Here is a 14355-nt window from a genome sequence, read left to right as displayed (position 1 = left end):
CTCTCCGCCTCTCCCCGCGTAACGAGGGAGGAGGAATGAACGAGAAGCAGAAGTGGCTGCCAAAGTGGCATTTCTATGCATCCCCAGAGCGCGAGGCTAGGAAGTTGATGAAGCCCAGGCGCCCGGCCGGCCTCCTTGGAAGAGCTCGATGTATTTTTAAGGCTACCTGAGCCGGGGATCTAAATGAGTTTCACAAGCCGGTGGGGCTGCACGATAGATCACACGTGAACACGGGCATTAGCATACACTACAGAGCGTTTAGCACACGGGGATATAAAGCTGCTATTGTTCTGGCCGTAAGGTAATACGTAACCAGATAGGCCCTGGCTTCATCTAAAAAACATTTTCCCAGCATTTCGCTGACTTGGTCAGCGGGAGCCTTGCTGTGACAACAGAGCGCGCATTCATGGCCGAGGAGAGGGCCCGAAATGATGGGCGCTCTCCTCTAGCACCGGGCTCGGTCACCTCCCTCCGTGCTTGGGGGAGATCGTGCCCGTAGCCCCAAAGTTGTCATGAACACACGGTCAGGAGAGGTGTGCAGCTTTCGGAGGGTGCCAACACCTCGGGAAGGCGGTCAGAGCTTTGCCTTGCAAATAGGAAAGTGCAAATCTCGCGTCTCCGCCCGAGCCTTGGCTAGCCGGCGCGCTAGCTGCAAGGAGGTAAGGACATTTCTTTTTTCCTTGGGAAAAAAGGCTGCACACACAGCTTAAACATCCTTTTTTTTCCTCTTCAAAGCATCCCCTTCACATCTAGCTACAGCAGCAGCCCTGCTACAACCCAGCACACCCCTGGGTGCAGCGGCGCCCTGCTCCTTTATAGGATGAGGCACCCCTTTGGCACTGGGTTCCCTCCCCCTGTGCGCTGCCCAGCCCATCCTCGGCAAGGTGAGCAATAAATCACGGCCAAGACACCACTCCCGACGTGGAACACATGGTGTAAGGAGCAAGTTTTTACAGTGCACATTCCTCCTTTTTACGCCGCTGTCTCGCGACAGGCGGGATGGGTTCCTACCTCTCCCTGCCGAGAGCGTTTATTCTTGGTATGCCACTGCCTCTGGCAGATTCCTCGCCTGGAAGCTCTGCACATCTGCTGATTTCAAAATAAAAACAAGCTCGGGCTCCGGCCTGGTGGCTGAAGGCACATTTGTGCAAGGGGGAAGGTCGAAAAGCTCCACGAGAGCAGAGAGGGGTGGCCGGAGAATGATTTCTGCTTTGTGTCTGCTGGGGGTGATTCAGAGCAGCGTGGGGCTGGAGGCAAGAAGGCAGCTCTCTGACAGCAGCAAAGAGAAACCCTAAAACATGGCCAAGCCCTAAAACCTGGCCAAGTCCTAAAATGTGACCAAGCCCTAAAATGTGACCAAGCCCTAAAACCTGGCTGAGTCTGAATCTCGTTGATTTGCAGCGGGACTCCAAACCTCTGAGCACTCAGCTCCTATTTGGAAGCGCGACTTGGGCTGCCCAAAGTAAAACCAGACCTGGGACCTCCACGACTGGGCTGAGGACACCACGAGGTAGCTGTGGGTGCGAGCCAGGGAGGCTGTCAAACTGCAAACGCCGCTGGCTGCTGCTCCCTGAGACTTCAAAGGGGTCGAATATGCTCTATTTATGCCAGCAATAAAATCTCTGCTTCCATTAGCTATACATCCTCCTCCTAAACGCAGCGCGCACACCAATTACAGTCCCCTAATGCTTGGGAGTACAAAGCTTGTTTTTTTTTTCCTCTTTTTTTTTTTTTTTTTTTGAAGGGAAGGGGTGGAAGGGAAGAGATCAGGCGGCTCGGGGGAATAGCAGAGAGCCTTTCACTGCTCGGGCTCTCGTTGAAATCTGTCAGAGGGCAGCGGGAACAGATGGCCCTTTCTGAAGGCTGCTCCTGGAGCTTACACGAAACGAGGGATTGGCTCGGGCCACGTCCTGGTGGACAACTTATTGATGCCACAGCCAGGCTCTGAGTGCTCTCTGGCAGAGCTGGTGGAGAAACCGAGGGATGACACGGGTACGAAGCAAAATGCTCCCTACCTGATCAAAGGCACCTCCTTCCTGGGGGGAATCGAGGCAAATTGCTGGCAGCGCACGCCTGCCGCTGCTGCTCTCAGTCCGAGACCGGCTGCTTCAGCTGGCAGCCAGCTCCTAAGCACCGGCCGCTGCTCACTGAACCCCGCTTTGGCCACTCTGGAGGTTTTGAGGTGATGAAAATCGTGGGAGAAAGCAGGGAGGAGGAAGTTGAGGATCTGGGGCAATCAGGAGGCAAATTTATACGGGGTGAAAGCTTGCTACGATCCGTGAGCAGCAGCAAATAAAGCCATGATCAATTTTTTAAGCCAGTTCTAAGCTCGTGCTCACCTCAATCTCTTAATTTTTAGAGCCTGCATCTTCTCCAGGACATGCTTTGCACTTTCTGAGGGCAGGTGGCAAGAAGCCCACCAGCACCCGGGCGGGCCACCAGCCTCGTGCAGCGCAGCAGAGAGGGGCCCAGGTGAAAGCAGCACGCAGAGGGAAGGTTGGATGCTTTCGGGAACAGAATAAGGACACGGGGCGGGATGGGGAGGAACGAGGCAAATCCTGACTTCGAAACGCCACCTCTGTTTTTTGGAAAGGTTCAGAGAAAACCAGGAGAAGCTGCTTTTTTCTTCTAGGAACTTGAGCAGCCTCCTATCAACTCACGGAAGCACGTGGGCACTCCTGACCTGGAAATTGTGCTTTGCAGCCGTGTCTGGCGTGACCCCGAACGTACCAACCTGCCGAGGGACTCGAGGATGATGAGGGAAGGGCAGCCTCCCCCGGGGAAGCCAGCGAGCAGAAGCCACCACCCCGGCCGGCAGGAAAATAGGGCGATTCCCCCCTGCAATCTTCCCCGCACAGCTGGTTCCTGGCTGCGGATTACGGCTGTCACATGAGCTGCTTTACAGCAAAGCCAAGCTGTCTTGGTGAGCTGAGAAGGTCACTGGGAGACAGGGGCCTCCGGGGACAGACACGGGGATTTACTGCCCGGCGGGGAGAAAGGCGATCCCTCCTGGTCGGAGGGCAGAGAAAAATGGGTTTTACCTCCCAGCCCTCTGCACGGAGAGGGTTAGGGCTCACCCTGGGGAAGGGGAGAGCGGGGATATCCCCGGATCTGGGTCTCGTGCTGCTTGCCAGGCTGTAATTGAGGTGTTGGAGGGCTGTGAAGTGATGGGTTTACCTTCCCTTCCTGGTGCACCACCAACCTTTTGGACACGGCCACCTGAATGTCAGCAGTAAAGGGATGCCAAGGTGGAGGTGCATCTCCCCCAGCACTCTTGCACAAGCTCAGAGCCTCAGAGAATGATTGAGCCAATCCTTCCTCAAAGGCAGCAGCAAGAAACGTCCTCTCCAAACCTAAAACTCTAAAAGAAGGTGCCAGAAACGTCCTCTTCAAACCCAAAACCCTAAAGGAAGTGGCAAAAAATGTCCTTCTCAAACCTAAAACTTTAAAGGAAGCAAGAAACGTCCTCAAACCTACAGCTCTAAAGGAGGCAGCAAGAAATGTCCTCTTCACATCTAAAAACTTGAACTGCTGAGCACGGGGCCAGCGAAGAGGAACGGGTTTCGGTTGGAAAAACAGAAGTCTGCGGGTCCGTTTCGGCCTCCTGGGAGAATGAATTAAAGCCTGCCATCTCCATCATCCTGCCACAGGCAGGGCTGGTGGGCAAGGAAAACATTGCTGCGAGCGAGACCGCTCACGTGCTTCGTGCTCGCAGGACGGGGCTCTTTACTATGCCCCAGAGGCACAAGACAGATGGGGTTGTGCTTTTAGGCTCGAAAAATCAGCCCCTGTTACAGAGATCCAACGGAGAGGAGACGTCCAGCCACAAAATGATTCTCAGAGAAAAGCAATCCGGGAACTCAAGAGGTCAGCCTCCGCTAAGAAAGCAGCTGAGGCTGCTTCCAAAGAGGGGCAGGGAGCTTTTTTTAAGGAGCAAACCCTGAGAATAAAACCGCAGTTGGCTGGGCTCTGCACGTGGGGAGCCCAGGGTCTGAATCGGGGCACGGGCAGGAGGCTGAGCAGCTCTGCAGGGAAGGAGTTTGGTCTCATACACAAGTTTATTAGCTTGATAAACACACAGACCGTGCCCCGGAGCACTCAGGAGCTGTGCCTGGGGAAGCTTCAGCTCGCAGGGTACCTCTCCTTCCAGTGGGGTGCCCGGCAGGCAGTGGGGAGGTTCACAACCCCCTTTTTCGTTTCATCAGATGCTTTACACGGCTCCAGCAGCTCGCTGGGATTTCAGCCAGCTTCCCATTTGGCTCAGGTTGCACCCTGCGCCCACGGCTGGCCATTAAGAGCCGGGAGCTGATGATTGCCCCGGGGTCAGAGGAGCCTCCACCCGCTCTGCCCTCGTTTTCCAAAGCAGGAGAGGGTTCCTCGAGCCAACCCAGCTCGCTGCCACGAGGGTACCTGCTAGGAAGGCAAGGACTGTGCCCTGCTGCCATGAAACAGCAGATTGCAGCCCAGTTCTGTGCCGTGAGGGGATTAGAAACCCCCCCTCCATCTGCCCTGCTGCGCTGTAATCACAATTCCCCAAGCCTGTGGACGGTGCGAGGGGTAAGGGAGGGATGGCACGGGGAGAAAAATGGCAATGGGACTGCAGAAAATGCTGGAGATGTCAGCACTCACCCAACACCACGTGGATGGGGACGAGTGGCACAAGTCTCGCTCTGCCAGCAGGGAAGGGAGGCTGGGACCTCTCTTTTTGGGACCTCTCCTTTTGGGACCTCTCCTTTTGGGGTGGCAGGAGAACAAGCAGAGGTTTGCGCCCTTGGGATCGTGCAGGCAGAGGGAAGCGAGGCAGCGCTTGGTCATCTCCTCCCCAGAGGAGTTGGAAAACCTTCCAGGGATGGGCTACGACTCCCAACATCTCACAGGACCCCAAAAGCTGGGGTGGGGGGGCTGCCACACAGCGTATATTTAAATAAATTGGTATTTATTCAAATAATATTGTAATTACGTTAAGAAATGGTATTATTTTTATTCCACGTGTGCCTCATCGTGGAAGCACTGAGTAAGGAGCAGCAAGCACGGGCTGGTTTTGATCTCAGCTTAGTTTCCCACTCACCTCATCTAATTTTTGGAGGTCCTGCTGTGCCAACCAAGCCTCTGCTTGGGGTTAGGGTTGGGCACGAGGAGGAGGAGGCCTGGAAAAACGCTCACAGACACCACACAAACACCTCCGTCCCTTTGCATCCCAAACCTGGCGCTGCAAATACTGGCAAGCAAGGAAATATTTATCTATCCAGCTCCTTGCCCCCAAACATACTCAGAGAAACCCACAAACAACCTCACCTCTTTTAGATAAAAGCTTGCCAAAGGGTTCGGATCTCCACCTCTTGCAGGTACCCCAAAAGCCCCACTGCAACCAAACTATTTTAGGTCCGAAGCTCTTAAATATCCAAGCTTTACGGTCAGGATGCATGCACATCGGGGGGAAAAACCCTACAATCGACCAGCAGAAAGAAAATACCCTCGAACAAGATCCCATGCACTTTTTAATCATGCATTCAGCTTGGCTAAGTGAATGTGGAGGGGTGTGGAGCTGCCCAATGCCCCCACGTTACGCAGCAGGCAGGGGGAAGGCACCTGCCCTGAGAGCAAAGGTGATCATAAAATGCCCCCAGATGTCCAAAAAACACCCCCAGATGTCCAAAAAATACCCCCAGATGTCCCGAGTCAACATCACCATCAGCTGAAACAACTGGCTGTGAGCACTGGCACTGCTAAAGTCGATCAAAAAGCCTCGCTAAGAAACCAAAGAATCCCAGAATCAGAGAATATCCCGAGCTGGAAGGGACCCACAAGGATCATCGAGTCCAGCTCCTGTTTCCACACAGCTCTACCCCAAAATTCAGACCACAGGATTGAAATCCAGACACCCACATCGCTTCAGCTGCCCCGGCCTCTGCTCAGTACGAGTTCTGCACCCAGCAGCTCTTCCTGAAGCCACGAGAATTGTCAAGGGGCTGTGAGACGAAGGCACAGAGCCTGGATAAATATCCTACAAACACCCCAAATAAAGCGGCTTCTAATTCAGCCTGAATTTCAATCAGACTGCATTTCCAGACAAGCTGCACGTTCATTCAGAGCGTTCCCAGCCTCGTTGCTCTCTGTGATGGAGGGCGAACAAGCGAGGGGAGCTCAGCTGGGGGAAATGGGGAAGGCAAAAACCCCACAGGAGGGAGAAACAGGGCCACTGCTGCAGGAGAGCTGTGCCCCTTTGCGACAAACCTCCAGGAGCAACCAGGTCCCTCTGCCCTGAAGATCTCGGGCCAAACAGTCCTCAAAAGCCACCTGCCTTAGCAGAGCTGAGGCTTTATGAAGGGAAAAAAAAAAGGGGAAAAGAAAATGTTTTCTTCCCAACTTGCTGCCTTCTGACCCAGGATTTCTGTGGTTTGGTCCTAAAATGCTTGGGGTCCCCCCAAATTAAAGCGTTTGGGGTCTCTGCGAATTAAAGTGCTTGGGGTTCCCCAGAAACGAGCCTCCCAAGTGCATCAAGTCAGGGGACAGATCGAGGAGCAGCGTCACCAGATCTGAATTTTCCGAGGGAAATTCAAGATCCTGAAGCTCTCTGCTACGTGCACGAGGCAGCAGAACTGCTGTGAGCGTTACAGCCGGCATCACACAGCTCCACTTTGCAAAATTCACAGCAAAATTAAAAACCCCTGCTCAGCCCGGCGTCGATACCAGCCCCATTTCCTCTCCCAGCCCAGAACAAAAGGGAACATATTGCAACTGTGCTGAGAGAGGAGGGCTGCTGCCTATTTCTTTAAATGTAACGTTAATGCCTGGTAATCAGCTTTAATTTTTAAACAGGCCCAGCCCTCCCTGTCCATTTCTCCTAATTCAGGACACGTGGAAGGTAAATGGCCTGTGCTTAAACCAGGCCAGCAGGGGCTGTGACAGCTGGGGAGCCTGTAAGGCTCAACGGCCTGCTAAGAGGAATGGATGTCAGAGCTCACCCGGGGAGGGAAACGGGGAGGTTGCTGGAGATGCTGGAAGGTCACCGAGAAGCCTGAGATGAGGTCAGGAGGGGCACGGCTCACCGACTGCATGGAAACTCGACCAAACCATCAGGATGCTAAGAAATGCTGGAAGTGATCGAGCAGCAAAAGACTTGGATGTGAGTCCCTGTCCCTAATGAAGGTGGTTTTCCCTTCTGGATCACAAAAAGGCCGAGGAGCAAAGGAAAATGTCTTTTAGGGGACACCTGAGGAGCTCCTGGTGTCTCCCCGGGATGCTGCCTCCTCTCTTTGCAAGCTCGAGGGCGTGTTTCAGAGCTAAAAAAGCAGCCTGGAAGCTTCACGTGAGACTTGGGCATGGAACAGGAACACACACAAAAAAAAAACAGCAAAAAGGAACCCAAAAAAAGCAACAGGCTCTCCCTGGCACTCCTCCGACAGCTCTTTGCAGAGGGGAGACCTGTCAGCCCTCACCTTATACAAATCTCTTCTCCCAAGGAAATCAAATGAGTTTGTGAGCCTCCCTGCCTGAAAAGGCAGACTGCACCCAGAAATTACCATTTGGGGTGGCAGCCAAGGGGCTTCCCGAGGTCACAATGAGCAGGGAAGCCCTCGGGTGCCGTGGCATCCACCTCCTGCTCTAACTCAGCCAAACTCCCAGTGCTGGGAGCAGCCCAGGCCCTGGGCAAAGCTGGCTCCGAGCCTGTGCTGGGGGGTAAAAGAACTGCTGGTGCAGGTGGTGCCTGGTTTGTAGGACTGGAGGGAAAACCTGGCACCCTACAGCACGAGAGGGAGCTGTCGGAGCCACTATTTTTAGCCCCGGTTGGTGGGCAGAGAAATCCTAATCATCAGCGGTGCCAAGGCGTCGAGCCTGGGCCAGCCCCGTGGCTGGAGGGCAGCCTGAGCAGGGAAAGGGTCGTGCCCGAGGAGTAGGGCAGGGCTGCAGCAAAAAGGAGAAGCCCCACGGGAGGTTTAGACCAAGGAGAGCCGGGCCAGAGCGAGCAGGTAGCACTTAGCTGGTGAGATTTGGAGCCAACTGGGAGCGAGCATTCTGCAAATCCTTCGCCCCCCGTGGTGCTGGGGAAATCCCGAGCTGGCATCAAAGCTGTGGCTGGTGTTCCCCAACCCCAGCAGCGTGTATTTCCTCAGCAGGATTCCCCCAGTGTTGACACAGCAAGGGAAGAGGTGTGGAGGTGAGGGAGCTGCAGCCGAGCAGCCCCTCTCGGCAGGGCACCGGCGGGGAGCTCCGTGTGCTTGACACGGAATAAACGTGGTTGAGCCGAGGCTTGTGCCAGCCCGTTTCACTCAGCGTTCATCACGGCCCTGCTGTTGACAAGAATTCATTCATGCCCAGTAATTTGTCCTCTGGGAAACACCTCTCCTCCTTCCTGGAGCTGCTCCACGCACCCAGGACTTCGCTCGCCTGCTCCAGCTCTCCTTGCTGGCTGCCATCGTCCCCTCTCCTGCCCTGCCAGGCGAAACGCACCTGCAAAAATTAAATTCCTGGCTTCTCCTTCAGCTGGCGATTAAGTTGTGCCTGTTTCAGGGCAGCACTCATTAAAAAAATAAATGTTTTCCTACCAGGAAGGTGCTATAGAAAGCTCGACTTCTTGTCTGCCTGGACTCAAGGAGCTCAGCAGCAATTTGCCAAGCTGCTAGCGACTGGTTTGGATCCATCCTCCTTCAAAAGAACATCTAACGGGGAATTTATTATTTAAAGATTGTGACATTTGCAGCAGGTCAGCCTCCCAGCCCCTGCTTTTCCCCTTTTCTCACGCAGAAGAAGCCTCCAGGGATCAGGGTGCCGCACCTCCCTGTCCCCAGGCAAGCAAAAAAACGAGAACAGGCAGCTCCTGGCTTTGCCCTTGGTGGCTCCCTCTGCTTTCACTCTTGAGGAGACGCCTGGAACAGCACCAGAAACGGGACCTGGGCTCCTGCCTTCCCCTCCTGGCTGTGCTTTCACCTGTAAACAGCTCACCCCGAGCCTGCCGGGGCTGGCAGCCGCGCGTTTCCCATCTGCAGCGAGGGTGGAGGCAGGTTTCCACCCACCCCTCCTTGATTTCACGGGGGAAAGCTGGGCAGCCTTGCAGCAATCCAACCACTCCTGGTGCAGAAATTGCCAAAAATAGGGCAGCTCTGGTGCAACGGGGCTCCCTCACCCTAAATAACCCTACAGGGGCATTGGTTGTGGGGTAGCCTGCAAGATGTGGCCCTGCATTGATGCCTCACCTCTGCTCGCAGAAGCACGGAGCCTGCTAATCCCCCTGCTCACGTCAGAGCCCTAATGCTCTCCCCGTGCTTCCATCACAGCTCGGTAATCCTGGCTCACCCCCGGCGCGTCTCCTTTGGTCCTTTCTGAGTTTGTTCTGACGACCGGAGGGGCTGGAGAAGGGCCAAACTCACAGCAGCTGGAGCTTGGAGCCCCTCTCGTCTTCAGAGCAGCTCCCCAAAACGTCGCACTGCACAAATCCACCAACCCCGAGCTCCACGGGACACCAGAGCAGCCTCCTCGGGGCGGCACCACGCTCTGCTCCAGCCCTGCACAGGCACAGGGCTTCATCAATATTTAAGCAGCAAGTCAGGAAGCCTGCAGCCAAGGCAGCTTTCAGGATCGATGCCGAACAAAAGGCTGCGGCACGAGGACGGGGAAGCGAGGCCCAGCCCCGGGTGCTGCCACGATCCCATTCACCTGCTGGGAATTTGACTTTAACCCCGGTTATTTCAGACCAAAACATCCGAGGCTTCAACCACGGGGTTGGTGGTTCCAGCATCCCGGCTCGGAGCAGCACAAAACCATAAAGCACTTAGCTCGTTTGACATGGCATTGGGGAGGGAGATCTTATTTCCCCTCGCTGTGGATGTGACCCATCACGAGATTACCCACAGCCTTTTCGCAGTCAGGCTCCCTGCAACGCTGAGCTTCTTTGTTCCAGCCTCTGAGACGCACGAAAAACCACAGAATTTGCCTTTTTTTTTAGCTGGCTTGATTCTCCGGGGTCAGTTAATTGTTACTCGGGTGCCAGAGCGTGGATGGGAAAAGTATTTTATCAAGATAAAACAAAAAAAAAGAGTAATTAAAGCTGGTGGCTGCCATCAAGAACTGAAACACCTTCCCTGACCCCAAGCAAATTCGTTCAACTACTTTCCTGGTTTCCCTACCAATAAATGGGGATAAATTTAGGTCCCTTCCAGGGAAAACTGCATGGGTACGGGATCAGAATCCCTCAGAAACAACCTACGGAAGGGGAATAATCCTAGAGAGAAGCATTTATTGAAAATATTGGTGAGTTAAGACTTCGTAAGCAGCAGTGAGCAGGGCTATTTGCTGCTTAATTCCATTGTGGCTCCAGGAGCCCCTTCTGGGTGCCCAGTCACACCAAATCCCTCCATTTCCTCTCCTCCCAGGAGGACAGCACCCAAAATATTTCATTCCCACTGCCCCCAAGGGACCGAGTGCCCAGGATGATGCTCGCCCTCGCCCCCAGGGTTGCGGGGTATGAAAAGAGGCAGAGCAAACCCTCGGCGACGGCACCAACGCCGAAAATCCATCCCAGCCCCAGCCAGAGCCAGCAGGAATGGATACCCGCATCTCCTCCGGCCCCAGGGGGGGATAAATTAGCTGGTTACGTAAGGAAACGACCGGGCACGGCGCTTCCAAGGGCTGCCCGAGCCCTTCCCCTTAAGGCCGCCGGAGATTAGAGCGAATCGAAGGGTGGAAGCGAGGCGAGGGGCTGCGGGCGAGGCTTTGCACGGAGGAAAACGCTGCAGTCTCTCCCCTTAATGCACTCTAAATCCCAGCTGATTTCCAGCTCCGCTGTTAGAAAAAAAAAAAAAAAAAAACACACACAAAAAACAAAGGAGGAAAAAAAAAGCCCAGCATTAATATCGTTTTAATGCACGCTGGGCAAGCGAGGTGGAGTGACTCAGGGCCTGGAAGGGTGGGAGGTGTTGTGGGGAAGCATCCAGAGGAATCCAGAGCGTGAAAGCATTTTGGAAGATAACCAGAAGGAGCTGGGGTGCAGATCTGCTTAAAGGACAGCACGGTGCTTCTACAGATCTGCTGTTGCTGCTTTTGAGCATCCAGGCTCAGATTCTCCCTTCGATAAATGCTGCTCGCCCCCCTCATGCCCGGCAGGCAGGGAAATAGAGCCGTGAAATACAACCCAGGGCTGCTCATCCCTCTGCTCTTCCCTCTCTGCATCCCAGCAGCGAGGCCAGGGCTGGCATTTCATTTCTGCTCCCTCTTCAGGCTGGCTGACTCCACAGCAAGAGGCATCGAGCGCAGCACCCTGAGCAAAGCCACTCTTCCTCTCCCTCCACTCCCCCGTTCTCTCTGCCGGCCAAGTGCTGATGTTTTAGGATCAGAGCATTCCCTACGAGACGAGGATTGGGATGGGAGCCAAACCTGATGTCTGACCGAGGAGGATTTCTGCTTGAAATGCAAAGCAACAAGGCAAGAACTCAGCGGTCTGCCCCCTGGCTGCGCACACATTTTCCCCCTTTAACAATGACAGTCCAAATACCTTTTTTTTTTTAAAACACAACTTCACAGTCCTCATCCTTTCTGCACTTATTTTGATGCCTTTCCTTCTATTCCACCAGAGAGTTCATCCCTTCACTTGGGAAGTGCAGTAAAGGCATCAGAGGGATACAGTGAGACTAGGCAGTAGATAAGCAGGCACACCAGTGTGTTCCAGTACCATCCTGAACCAGTTTCCACAAACTTTGTTTTATTCCTTCACTACCTGCTTAGTCTGGATATCTAGGAAAGTCCCCAGAGTTGGAAAAAAGGCGCTGAGTGAGAAGCTCTACAGAAAATCCCCCGAACTAAGCCACTGTGTGGTGGCAAGATGGGAAATGAGGTGGAAGGCAGCGCGCCGAGGCTGGCTGCCGATGGGCGACCGAGCAGAAAAGCAACAGTTGGTCAAGAGCAGCCACCAAGCATAAAAGAATAAAAATAAACAATAAAACAACTGGAGAAGGAAGGAAACGAGTGGGTGATACAACGTTGGCCATACTCTCTGCCACTCCACAGTGAAGTGTTTTGGAGTCAAGTTTGTTATGGCACTGACTAGCGGTGTCAACTGAGTCCTGGGCAGTGTACGGGGACAGAACAGGGAGCAATCCTTCCCCAACAAACTAGGGCTGAAGAAAAAGCTGGTAGAAAGGACAGAAAGAGCCCCCAGAACCAGGGAAGCAAACGAAGTTAGCGCTATCCTTTTGCTCTCTGGGCTTTTAAGTCAACCTGAAGGGAGGCAGAGCTATTTCGCTGGGGAAAACTTGGCATTTCAAGCGGAGAGGAAAAAAAAAAAAACCCTAGCTGAGAGCAAAGGAAAAAAAAAAAGTTAAAAAATAAAACAGAAAGCCAAAACTTTCCGGCAGCCTTACCATTGGCATCTTGGACTCCGGTGAGCGCTCCTACTGCCGCCGCGGTTTCACCAGATAGGACGATCTGCCCTCCACCTTGGAGAGTGGCTTCAGCAAGTGTGGCTACTGCGTGGGCTGCTGCTTCACTGGGGGCACAGAAAAGGGAAGGGGAGGGTTAGGAAGGCCACCAGACAACCCTGCTGCAGCAGGAGCTATTTAACTAGGCGTTGGTATCAAGAGAACACACGCAGGAAGGAGGGATTCTCACCAGGGTCTGCTGAAGTTAGCCAGAATGGAAAAATCTACGGTGGAGGAGGAATACAAGGGAATGAGCTGCTTTTGCTGCCTTTTTTTCAGCTTGCATCCCTCTTAGTTAGAATATCCGTGCCTTCTTTAACATCCTTTTGCCCATGACTTTCCTAAAAGCTTTTGGACCATCCGAGCTCGTTATAACACCACGTGGCTCCTTCCTGCCTCTGGCTTCTAGCACAAAACTCACTCTTTTGCCACCGTTTCTCTCCAGATTTTCCAACTCCACCTCTCAGTATGGATTCAGCCAGCTTACCTCGCGCTGCAGAAGGCCCAGAGGTCTACCGTTACCAGGATCACATCAGCAGCTCTCTATTTAGAGAAGACAGAGTACCTCTCCCCAGCCAAGTGGTTTAATAATTCTTTTTAACGAGTGATTGGTAGCTGAGCACGGCATTCTTAAATTTCCTCGCACGAATGAGGTCAGACCAAAGGCCCTTCTAATGCAGCAGCCCTGCTGTGAGAACAGCCAGTATCAGGTATTTAGGAAGGAGTGTGTATGATCCTTCCCTTCCTACACCCTCTCAGCTTCCGACAGTCAGCAGCGTATTGATTTCCTACATCAGAGACTGCATCTGGACCATCAGGTTTGATTTTTTCTAATCCCCTTTGAAACCCATTTATATTTTTTTTTTTGCTTCCCCAACATCCTGTGTCAATGAGAGCCACATTTAATTAGATGACGTGTGAATAAAAACGTTGCATTCTGGCAGTCCAAAACCTACTCCCTCAGTCTTGCTGGGCAGCCTGGGCATCTGATAGTGCAAGAAATGGAAAATAACAGTTCCATTCTCATTTTCCTCGTGACTTCATAAGACTTCCAGTAATCTCTTTTCCAAGCTGAAGAGACAGAGCCCACTTGCTGTGGAAGGGCTCTTCCTGGCTTCCTGACCAGTCTTGTCCTTTTCCAGACTTTTTCTAAACGTAAGACATTGTTTGAGGGGTGTGTGTGACCATTTCTCACACTATTTGAGATGTAGATGCACCGTGGGTTAGCACAGTGGCCTGATCCTGCCCTGCTCTCTACGCCTTTCCCTGTAATTCCTAATATTCAACTTACTCTTTCTGACAATCCCTGCTCAGCAGGGATTCTTGGAGCTTGCTGAATGGTAACTGGTAACAAACAGTTCCTCGTAGGGTCTATGCAGGAGATATTTCTTCACACATGGGTTATTTGGCATGGATTGAGATGATGTTCTATTTGCCATTTCGTCGTACAGTCCGGGTGCTGTGAGCATCCTTCAACAACTGTTCAAACTCCTCCAGACCCCTTGGATAAATATTAGCTACTCAAGGCATATTTTCATCTCTAAATAGCTCCTCTGTCATTCACAGCAGCTCTTAAGCACTGTTACTGAGCCAGAATATTTTCTTGTTCCCTTTTGGTTAATGTCTCTTCTGAACGTGCAGCTACGTGGAGGCAGAGTGCAGGAAGGCCAACTACAACAGAGCAAACCTGGGGGTAAACCCAGACTTCCTGCTGTAACATTATTTTCCAGATGTTGCACGCTTACTTGAAGCCACTTCCAAGGGCAATTCAGCATTTTAATCATTCATTAAGGCTGCACCCCTGAAAATAATAATGACCATACAGCATAAAAGTTGTGCCCAGTTACAGCGTGCTCCACAAACACTAATTAGTTCAAATCAATTAATTAATGACCTCCACTTTGTCTTCCTATACTAGGAGGCCCCATACTTCCCATCCTCAAAC

The 14355-nt window shown here is 52.9% G+C and overlaps 1 protein-coding gene across 5 annotated transcripts in view; it reads right to left on the bottom strand.

The window, feature by feature from the left end:
- Positions 1 to 14355, bottom strand: part of NRF1 (nuclear respiratory factor 1) — a 54112-nt gene that overhangs the window by 9666 nt on the left and 30091 nt on the right. For all 5 annotated transcript variants that reach the window (XM_032188818.1, XM_032188800.1, XM_032188826.1 and 2 more), the window contains one exon: positions 12354 to 12478. In XM_032188818.1, the coding sequence (XP_032044709.1) occupies positions 12354 to 12478 (125 nt within the window). The remainder of the gene's footprint in view (positions 1 to 12353; positions 12479 to 14355) is intronic.

This window comes from Aythya fuligula, chromosome 1, assembly GCF_009819795.1.
Source record: "Aythya fuligula isolate bAytFul2 chromosome 1, bAytFul2.pri, whole genome shotgun sequence".
NCBI lineage: Eukaryota > Metazoa > Chordata > Aves > Anseriformes > Anatidae > Aythya > Aythya fuligula.
Note: the sequence above shows the minus strand (reverse complement) of the source record. Positions and strands in the feature narration are given on the sequence as shown.